The sequence below is a fragment of the Macadamia integrifolia genome, chromosome 2, assembly GCF_013358625.1.
Source record: "Macadamia integrifolia cultivar HAES 741 chromosome 2, SCU_Mint_v3, whole genome shotgun sequence".
In the NCBI taxonomy this organism is placed as follows: domain Eukaryota; kingdom Viridiplantae; phylum Streptophyta; class Magnoliopsida; order Proteales; family Proteaceae; genus Macadamia; species Macadamia integrifolia.
This window is the reverse complement of record NC_056558.1, coordinates 11,082,421-11,093,896: the sequence shown is the minus strand read 5'-3', so window position 1 is coordinate 11,093,896 and position 11,476 is coordinate 11,082,421. Positions and strand designations below refer to the sequence as shown.

The window sequence follows — 11,476 nt, the reverse complement described above, 5'->3', positions numbered from 1 at the left end:
CCCCCCCCTCCTCCCACAACACACACCCAAAATTTCTTCTCCTTCCTGCAATGGTTTACTCAACTTGGCATTAGAGTAAAGAAAGGGTCTTGTGAAAGGCCTGGGTTGAGTCTCAGTACCAAAATTGGAAGTGAAAAATAAGAAGAGAAAGAAGCTCCAAAGGTCTTAATAGTTGGACCAGAGGACATTTTAACTAACGAAGAAAGATTATTTACTTTTATCACTATTCCTGCAGAGCTTCCCCCGCGACCTTTACTTGAGAGTCTTGCAAGAGAGCTCCGACGTCGGCTGGTAACATTTTTTTATTTTCAACATTGAACTAATATTCATAAGGCAATGGGTGATATGTAATTCTTGGTTCTCTTTTGTGTTTTCTACTTCCAGGGTCTCCGGCTGTTCAACATAGATATAATCCGAGAGCATGGCACCAAAGACCGTTTTTATGTTATCGACATAAACTACTTCCCTGGTAAGTGAAAATTGGTTCTTCTTTTATAGCCCACTAGTCATTGCATATTTTATGTATGTCTTGAGACTTGACCATGTGTAATCCATCCTTTGAGATTCCTGTGTCTATAGTTCATTTGACCGGTTTGGATTAGGTGATTCATTAATGTTTGCACAGATTATCATAATTGCCCTACAATTTAGTCTTTGACTGATCAAACCCTTAGATGCAAATATATTCCACCTTCCAAAAAGAATAAAGGAATGTTCGTTTTAGTTGCTGTCTAGGATATACTACTGTGTTTTTATAATATTCATCATTTTGTTGGTTCTCTCCCCCTCCCCCTCCCTTTTCTCTTATATATTCAATTGAAAGGAGCAAAAAAATGGATTTTGAATGTCTACATCTGCTCATTGCTCATTGGCATCTGAACTAACTCATTGCACCTTTTGCAGCCAACAAATATTTCTTCTTTGTACCAAAAAAAAAAATTCTTCTGCAATCTGTTTGGGATTCAAGGATTCCTAATTGCTACTTGAATATGATAGAACCATCCATGATAACTTTTCATGATTTAATTTTTTTACTAGGAGAATAGTGGGCCAAGGTTGCTTGTGAGTTCTAGTGGCTTGGTGTGAATCCAGTGCATAGCGAACTGGTTGCAGCCTCTGCTGGTAGAGCAGGCGTAATGTAGGACTAGATTGGACACCCAATTAGACTCAAAACTGCAGGAACTTTTAGACCAAAGAACAACCAAACCCAGGAGCAAACATATAGCAGAAAATCAAGCTTCAAAACAAACCAGAATTGACAATCGATCTCAATGAACAGTAACACAGAATCGAAATAAATCAGTAGTAGTCTTAGGACTAAACCAGGAGTATTAATAACAATGTAATACCTCCAATAGGTTCAGATCAACAGATGCTAACACTTCAGAAATTCACAGCAACACGGAACAGAAATCAGAACTCAAATCTGGACAGCAGGTTCTGAAATCTAGTAATCGATCCTAACGCTTCAGGAATTTCAACAGAGCAGTATTAAGGAACTAATAAGCACCCCTAATTAATGATTATAAGTCCCAGCCCATTGGAGAACAAAAGTAGCAATCAATCTTCAACACAGATTTAAAAAACAGAAATCAAATTTTGGACAGAGAACCTATCGGCCAGAATTATAAGAATTCAGAAAAGAGACCAGAAAATGGAATGTCGGAAAGCAGAACTTGCACCAACAGATAAAATATCCAGCAACAGAAATAAAGTATGGAATAAGGTATGATCAGAGTCAAAACATCACAGGAACAGATACACCAAATCAGAACTCGATTCTGGGGCAGCAGGTTCTGAGAACCGTCAATTGATCCTAACAACAGAATCTTCAACAGAAACAAATCTAAATACTGATTAGAAGGTCTAATCCATCGGGAAAATATCATAGTTGTCATGGTGTCGCCTAGGTGGTGATTTGGCGTCCTGGCTGAAAATGAAGTTCATGGCAGTGCTACGATTTACGTTACTCAAAATGGTGGTCGCCATTGGCTGATGGGCGTCGCTATGGCACCACCATGGATGCCAGGTACGCCTGATTCACTAGGTGGTCGATTTTTTATAAAATGCAGGGTGATTTTGACAGGGCTATGTTGATTTTTAATGATTTGATGTTGCTTAATTTTGGTTTTATATGTTATAGGGTATATATTGTAGGCTTGTATCATGCTAAATAACTTTAGAAAATAGGAGAAATAAAAAAATAGCATACTAAAAAACTTTAGAAAATATGGAAAATAAAAAATGACATATGGACGATTTGACCGCCATGGCAACGCCATAACGGGCGATTCATCGCCAAATCGATTAGCCACCCCTCCACCGCCTTGGATCGATTTGACGCCGTGACAACTATGGAAAATATAAGCAGCAATCAACAGTAACAGTTAACACAAATCAAACAACAATTTCTGTGTAGAAAACACTATCGACCAGCACTGAAGAAAACTCAGAAACAGACAAACCCATGGTCTGATCAAACTGGGATCGAGTTCCCTTCTGGTTCAGCCTAACATTCGATCAAAATCTCAGGACCATCGGATGGCCAAAACCTCCCAAACAGAATAGGCCGACAGTAGAGAAAAAACTGAGAAATCAACCCAGAAATTCTGCAGAATGATTAGAGCACTTGCCTGGCTGGCTGAAAGTGATTAGAACAATTAGAGAAAGAAGAGAACACTTGTAGTAGATCCTCCCGGGCTTCCCACCGCAAGGAGTCGAATGGATCAAACACCACTCCCTTCCACTGTAATCAAACACACAGCAGTCCCAATAGAGACATAGTAGCAAACTTCTTTTTTTCATTCATAAATCGTTGGGCTAAATGGGAGCCCTCTCCTTTATTTATAATAATGATGGGGTTACAAGAAAATAGAAACTAATTCTAGTTTCCAAAAACTGAAATAGGAAACTAAAGAAAATAGAAACTCTTCTAGTTACTAAAACTGGAAATAGAAACTAGTAATTACAATTACTGAAATTAGAAGCTAACTAAGTACTGAATTTGAAAACTAAATAATGTTGAAATTAAAAACTAAATAAACCCCATCAAGCCAACTTAAAAGGGAAACTAACTAGCAATCCCGTACACAATCTTAGAGCCCCTCTTTTGGACCCATAGAAGTGGTCCAATACAATCAAAACACTTGGGATCAAAGGCCCAACATGTATGGAACCCAACCCTAGGCTTATTCTTAATAAAACAAGCCTATTTTGGTGATTAATCTGCATCAAGGCGCCATGTTTGTGGTCTAGAGATCAACTCGTCACACGCATCCCCCCCTTTCCTATCATTACCCGTTCCCCTCTTGTATGCGAGTAAAGTCTCCTTGGATAGTTCTATAGGATGGAGAAAAAAAAAGGTAATTTACAGTGCCATCCTCCTAGAGAATGCCACTATTATAGAAACACCCCTTGTTTAATACCAAATTACATTCAGACCCCTTGTCGTCAGTCTCTGTTAAGTGATGCTATGAAATTACGTTTTAACCTTTCTGAGTAAAATACATATCTCTATCCCATTTTCATTAACCCAAAATTACTCCCCTCTTCCTCATTGTTGGTTAACCATTGATGCGGATCCGGGTTCCAATTGTCGGAATCGGATCGCTTATGGGCCCTCAATCAACAAATAATTTAATTTAAACAAACCAGTGGCAATAATGTAATTTAAGGCACAACTTAAAAACCCCCTTTTGAGTGAAATAGCTGAATGAGGACAGATCTGGAATTAATCCCAAAGAAAACTCAGTTCTAGAATTAATTTGGTGTTTCTAATAAAGAGTGGCATAATTGTAATTATAAGTCACCGAGCTAGTAAATGGCAAACAAGGAATTACATGTGATGAGGGAGGGGTATTCTGGAATTAGAAATAAAGATAGGGACTATAGAAGATAATGGAAGAAGAGAGGGGCAGTATTGGAAACAGCCAATTTAAAAGGGAAAAATCTCACTTTTTGAAGGTTGTCTTCAACCTTCAGCAACGTACAGAACCAGCGGACATTGGGACAACCTCAGATTGAGAGAGCTTCTCCAGTAGGCCTCAGTTTGGCCTGAAACTTCCAGCGAAGGGTCGCAGCATCGGGTCTTCCATAAATCCAGCACTAGAAAATCTCGATGGCCTAGATCTAATGTGTTTGAGTCTGCAACTGGATCTGACAATGGAAAAACTCAGATCTCGGTCTGGGTTTGATTTATCACCACAAAAACCAAGTTTTGGAAGGGCTTCTCTTGGGTTTGTGTCGCCTACTGGTAGGGAACTCTCTACCAAAGACTCAGCCCAAATAGCTTAAAGGAGAAAGAGATCGATCCTCTAAACTAGGGCTGCAACTGTCGTGCAGAACAGGGTAAGGAAAAAAACCAGAGAATAATAGAGAGGAAACAGGAGAAGGGAAAAATAAGATATTAACAGATTTCAGAGAGGGAGGAAGAGGGATCGGCAGTCATGGATTCAAACCCAAATTCTTCAACTTCATTCAATTATTCAAAAATCTAAAACTGAAATTTCTCCATCGATTACATGTCCAATATAAAGAAAAAATAATCAGAAAATTAATGGCAACTAACTTAAAATGGAAACTAACTAATTTCAAAGAAACATTTCTAAAACAAAAGAAAATCAAATCAAAAGATTTTTTTTTTCCTTTCTAAGTCCATCGTGCACTGCATCAACCATTCTCCCCTTGTCTCCTCTCCATATCTGCGAGTTCCTGCCGAGTACTGCTCCTTCCGTCGCCGACGATAACGGCTCCAGCTGAAATGGATAGGCTGGATTCTCGATAACAGTATCAGTCGAAACCGATACAGATCCACATACTGCTATATCCATGACCAGATCATCTATGACTTCTTCTAGCCCCAGAATTGATTCTTAAATTTCATAAATCCCACAATTGCACCGCAACAGTTCCAGAGTTGAACTAAAAACAAAATAAATTGCTTATTTTAGGCAAGAACCTGTAAGTAGCTCAAATAAGCAATGCCAAACACAGGAACAGTAAGATCATCACATGTCACTTTACTTAAATGTGACATTAGGTGTTCATAGATTCATGGAAAAGCTCAAGAAGGGAATGACAGAGCACATCAAAATCTATGAATGAGTGGATATTTCTTCAGGCCTTTCCCCATTGATGAAGTGACCCACTCCTTCCATCACAACCAAATCCAGCAGAAATGGCACATCTCTCTTAAAGCCACCATCATGTATGTATTTCTTGGCACCTGGGGTATTGTATGTCAAATCCAGGTCACTTACCATAAACTTGACAGGCACTTTTACTTGTACACCAGTCCATGGTGCCATTAGCTCCCAGTTTCTGCAGTACAGAGGCCAAAGAAACAAATAAATACTACCCAAGTGGACAGAGTAGCCACTAAAAACTGATTCTCCACCGAGGATTTCAGCGAATTTAGGGTCTCGGTCATAATCCTTCTCTTCTTCTCTCCTGAAATTATTCTGAGAAGACGCCTCTCCATAATTTTCATCTTCGTCTTCGTCCTCGTCATCTTCTTCAAATTCTTTCTGCAATTTTTGGCGTTCATTACTTCATCCACTTTGATTGCTTCTGGCAACTAGGGCCGAGGTTTCAGGTCGCCATCGACTACATGAACTTGGAAGAGTAATAAAAGGTAGATGACGAGCTGAAGCAGGGAAACTAGTTCCGCCTGAGGAGTCACTGCTCGTTAGTTTCAGCTTCGGTGGCTGAAGTGGTGAGGTAAGCATCTTCACTCTTCAAGTTAGGGTTTAGTCTATTTGGGGTGTACGACTAATTGAGGGTAATAACGGTACTTCAGCATTTTTTTAAGGGTGAAATGGTATTTAGAAAAAAAGAAGCTGCTGATGTCAGCATTTGAGGTATATTCTGTAACAGAGACTGACGGAAGGGGGTCTGAACATAATTTGGAATTAAACAGGGGGTGTTTCTATAATAGTGGCATTCTCTAGGGGGTGGCATTGTAAATTACCCAAAAAAAAATGTCCCAATGGCTTGGTAGCCTCCACTGACATGATAGCTGAGGCTGTAAACCCAAAATGGATGCTCAATATCATACTATTATATGTATGTTCTCTCTGAATGACATTCCTCCCTCTCTGGCAACTTCATCACCATAGTCAGCTGCCCTATGGTGGCAGGAGCCCCTATTTCAAACATTTTATATTTAAGTAGTTAAGAGGACATTGAGGAAAATTCAGGATGCTATTATTTGTGTGGTGGTGGCAGATCCGTTGCTGTAGCTTGCATCTATATATATACACACTCGCCTGCACATGATTGTGTGTAATTGTGTTCCTCAATCTTTCTCCCTAGCATGTGCTGAGAAGATTTTGAAACCTATTGCAGGATATGGGAAAATGCCAGAATATGAGCAGATATTTACAGACTTCTTCCTGAGCTTGGCGCAGGGCAAGTACAAGAAACGTACTGTGAATTGTTGAAGGCATGCATTGGAGACATGTTACAAGATGTTATATATGATGTTTGAATATGTGTATTCACGAAAATATATGTATTTTTTTCTCATATCCTTCAGTTTGATGTACGGCACATCCTGTATGATCTGTGTGCTAGCAGCTGGGTGGTTTCCACAAGGAAAAGTAGAAGGTATCCCACCCTCTCAATTTGTGTAATTGCTTAACTGGAATGATGACAATGCGCTCTCCAAAAGCCTCTGTCATCATGTACATAGGAAGTTCTTTCAATTAACATGGAATTCTCTTTGATTGCTCAAACTTGTGGCCCAATCTCTGTGTGTGTGGGTCTTGCAGCCCCGGTCAATCAGAAACTGGATGTGGTACTGTGTGCTCTCTTGGACAAACAACAACAACAGTCAAAACTTTATTCCAATTGGGGTTCGGCTATATGAAGGTTCGAAGCAAGGACAAATGTAAGGATCTATGCAAAAAGATTGATTGGTTATGGCCATCATATGAAATTGTCAGTCATGCCTCTGGTCAAATTTCATATGGAATGGCCTTTGCTTTGCTGTGTTTTATTAGATTTACATAATTCAATCACAATGTCTCGAAGTTTTGGTAATGGCTTTTACGCGGTGTTTACTAATCACAAATGCTAATCTTGTAAACACCACAAATGCCAATCTTGACTCTTGCAGAGGGTTTGTGACACGTAGGACTGAGCAAGGTTTCAGAACTCAGTATTGAGAATGAGATATCCAATATTGATCTGGATCAGCCTGGGTTGGATAGAAATACTTGTTTTACATTTCATCCATGCCGGTCCACCGATATGTGATAGGTCAAAGTCCATATTGATCCGATTGTCCCAAACCATGGGACTGAATGCGTGTACATGGTTAGGACAGGTTGAATCTTCCATTTTATACCATTCTTAACTTTCTTGTTCCCGGTTCGTTTTCTCATAGGGTTCATGGATATGTTTTACGTTGTGAGAAGTGTCCGCTGATGGGAAATTTTAATGCTAATACCAAATGTTTCACAGTATCTCAATTTTTTTTATTAAAACTAACAATAGACATTTGTAGATGCTTAAATCTATACCCAAAGAGGCTATGATAAAAATAAAAAAATAATCCGATATGATGTATATGCTACAGAACAATAGTTAATTTATCCTTCTCTTGTTAGAATTAGAAAAAAAAAAAGTCATAATTTTTTACTCCTCCAAAGGATCCTCTAAGGATGTCAACCAATTGGGCCGGTTTGGGTCTGGCATAATTGGTCTTCCCCACTTTGGGACTTTGCATCGTGATCAGTTTATTTAAGTAATCGTTTTAAATATACGCCAGGTATGGTCCCATTTAGGTTCAAGTATTGGTCTTTAACGGGCTACAAATAATTGGACTAAATGGATATTAGAAGGTCTTAAACAGCTTAATGAAACATCTCTCTAAACATGTGTTGACATATGAGTGTTTAGAATTACAAGAATGTAACTTCGTTAGAATGGAATATAATGAGAGTTCAGTAATTTACCACCAATATGAGTGAGATGAAGTGAATGTTGACAAGGGGGTTGGTTCCCTTGATCCTGATCATTTTCTTCTTAATCATGTAATTCTTGTGCAATTCTCTGTGCACGTGACACCTATACATTTTCAAAATCCAACCGTTATAGTAATTTTTTGGAATTCAAATATACACAAAGAGAATTGCACAAGAATTGCACAATCAAGAATCCTTGTTCCCCTCCTTGGGGTGGCAGGTGGCTGAGGTTTCCTTTGTCCTTGCACCTTTTCCTTTTTAACCTCTGAAGAAAGATTTTAAAAATCAAAATCAAATCGCGTAGATTGTTCTAATCGACTCAGAACCAATGGAGGTTGAGCCATTATCTCCTTCATTTGGCCACCAAATACCTAGAAATTCAAGGAAATTGCATGTGCATGGAGAAGTGAGTCCACGATTAAAGGTTAGGGCAGGGGTTAGTACACAAAAGGGAAGTGGGTTGCTGTGTGCCGGTAGGTAGTAGGAAAAAAACAGTGTATTGAGTGCACGAGACTCCTTCCACTATAATGTTTGGGAAAGGTCATAATGTATGTAACCTTATCTCAATTCAAACCCGCAACCACTAAGGCATCGTTTGATAATGTTTCTGTGTTTAGAAATAGCAGAAACAGTTTTTCACGTTTTTGTTTTCGAAAACGAAATTTTTGGTGTTTGATAAACCTATTTCTTGAAACGTTTTTTGTAGACATAATACCACTAAAAACCCCAATAGTATTATCGGATGCTCAAAAGAGAGAGAGGGTTCGGTTGCCTCTTTTTATGTTTAAATAGTTTAGAGATTTATAGGACACAACCTTCTTTTTTTCCTCTCAAATTCGTTTCTAGAAATGACGAAATAAGTCGGATTTGTTTCGTCAAAGTCATTTCTAGAATTGTAAATATGCATAAATTTTGATTTATATTTCTATAAACAAGTGAAAAGGAACAACTTTATCAAATGCTTTTTAGGCTGTTTTTCGTTTTTGAGAACAAGAAAACGCAGAAAAAACATAAATAAAACGTTATCAAACAGTGCCTAAGTCACAATGAAGTGACCTTACTGTTGCACCGAGGTCCACCGTCTATATTACAGCATATGTACAAAAAATACAGCTTCATCAATCTCTCGTAAATGACAAGAAGTAAGCATCAGTTGCAGTCTTGCAGATGATCTTTTAGTATACGGATGAGATTTCAGTCTATTAACAAGATTACACGCATTCAATTGCACAGGTACAGAAGAAATACCCACCTCAAGATCAGATTCTTTTCAAGACTGCTCGATAAATATCTGCAACCATCAGATTCAGCATGTAAAAAAGACCCTCTTCAATAACTCAAATAGAGGAGTTCTTTGGTGCAGCTCATCCCAAAAAGGGTATGTGAGCATGGTTAGGTTCCTTCCACGGTAAGGAACCCTAACTAGTTGTTGAGAAACTCTATGATAATTAATTAAGAAGGAAATAAGAGAATAGATAACCCTTAATAGTAGGGTAGGTCCATATTAGGGAAAGAATCACTAAGGGCCCGTTTGGTATCATTTTTGTTTCAGAAACGTCGTTTCGTGTCAAAAACGAAAATTTCAGTTTTTATGTCAAAACGCAGTTTTTTAGACGAAAAAATGGTGTTTCAAAATTTCAGATTTTTATCGGGATTTTTTTTTTTTTTGTAAAATGGAACAAAACTGGGAAGAAGCAACTCCATTTTGGAGTTCCGTCCAATCTCGTTTTTTCAGTTTTTTTTTTCACTTTTTGTTCTAAAAAAACAGAAACGGACCATAAGTGCACCAAACGGAAGATTCTGTTTTTTCGTTCCAATAGAATGAAAAAACTCCAGAAACGTTTTTTTAGAACGATACCAAACGGAGCCTAACTAGTCCTGAAAGCAACTTAAATGGGAAAAAATTAGAAAAATAAAATACAAAAAAAAAAATTCAAGATTATGCTTGGATTTTTGATAGATTTCATATGAGCTACCATTCACATTTCCTTTATTATATAGGCATATAAAGGTGGGACTTATTCAAGGATTCCATACACATTGATCACTTGTGCAGGCTTGCAAAGGGTTGGAGGCTGGTTGATGCAGATTAATTATCAAAATAGGCTTGTTTTATTAGGAATAAGCCTAGGGTTGGATTCCATACATGTTAGGCCGTTGATCCCAATGTGTTTTGAGTGTAATAGACCACTTTTATGGGTCTAAAAGGGGACTCTAAGATTGAGTACGGGATTACTAGTTAGTTTCCATTTTCATTAGTTTCCTTTTTAGTTAGGCTTGATTTGAGTTATATTTGTTAATTTAGAAGTCAAGTTATTAATTGAGTCAAGTCATTAGTAGTTAGTTTCCTTTTTCAACTAGTTTCTAATTTCAGTTTTTTGTAACTATCGTATTAGGAGAATATTTGGTTTCCTTTTTGAGGAACCTTCTATTTTGTAATTCCCTCCCCCATTAACATTATAAATAAAGAAGAGGAGGCTCCTAAAAGCCTATAATGATTTTGATAAAAAAAAATAATGGTTGTTGCTATTGTTTTCTTCATGAAGAGTTGTCTTGTGTTTGATCAAGGCTGAAGGAATTGGTGTTTGATCCAATTGACTTTTTGCGGCGTGAAGTCCAAGAGGTCTCTTCAAATGTTCTTTTTCTTCTTCAAGTTTTCTTCTGCTTATTCTCAAGTTTTATTATTTTTCTCAACAATTTCAAGTGTTCTTCTCAGAGATCTACTGCTGTTACAATCAGGTATTTATTGTTTAAAGTTTTCTGCCCAGAATTCTCTGCAGAAGTACCATCGGCCCTGTCTACTGTAGCTGCTAGAAGTGTCTGTTAAGGCTGAAATTCTAATCGATTGTTCTCCTATTCCCCACTAAGGATCGATCCATATCTGGGCTGATTCTGTGCAGCCATTAAAGAGATTCAAAATCTCTCATATTTTGTCCTGTAGTGATTTTTTTTTCAGAACAGAACCAGAATCGACTGCTTCGATTTGTCCTATTCTGTTTCTGTGGCTCCTGCTGTTGATTTGGGACTGTTACCTCATTTTATTGCTGCTGGTTTTATTTATTTGATCAACTAATATCTGACCTAAGTGGTATTGAGTACTGAGATCGATTGATCTATTGAGTACTGAGATCGATTGGTCTGGGTTGTTTGTCACTGCTGTTTTATGATATCAGTCATTGAATACAAGTTGCTTGCACTTATTTGTACTGATTTCAGCCCCTGGTTTATCCTACCTGACTACTACTGGTCTGACTTCCTTGCTACTGGTTTTATGAGATCGTTATATATTGTTACTTCTATTTTCTGTTGGTCTGATTATAGTGGTTTGTGGGGTGTAATCTGGTTGTTCTCTAGTTTAAAAGTTCCTGTAATTTTGGGACTGGTTTGGCTGTCAAATCCATCCCTACATTACTGGTACAACCCAACTGTATAAATGTTATTTCCTTTAAGCAATAGTATAGAACATGCATTACAGCAATCATTTCTCCGGTATGTCTTTTTTTTTTTTT

At 37.9% G+C, this 11,476-nt stretch overlaps 1 protein-coding gene across 2 annotated transcripts in view; it reads left to right on the top strand.

Moving 5' to 3' along the window:
- LOC122089168 (inositol-tetrakisphosphate 1-kinase 3-like) overlaps positions 1 to 11,476 on the top strand; it is a 22,384-nt gene that overhangs the window by 5,127 nt on the left and 5,781 nt on the right. Inside the window, exons 8-10 of one of the 2 annotated variants that reach the window (XM_042658688.1) lie at positions 236 to 291; positions 385 to 469; positions 6,346 to 6,442. In XM_042658688.1, coding sequence (XP_042514622.1) covers positions 236 to 291; positions 385 to 469; positions 6,346 to 6,440 — 236 coding nt within the window. In that variant the 3' untranslated portion in view covers positions 6,441 to 6,442. Of the gene's footprint in view, positions 1 to 235; positions 292 to 384; positions 470 to 6,345; positions 6,455 to 11,476 lie in introns of those variants that run through there. The other variant, XM_042658686.1, reaches the window with a different exon arrangement.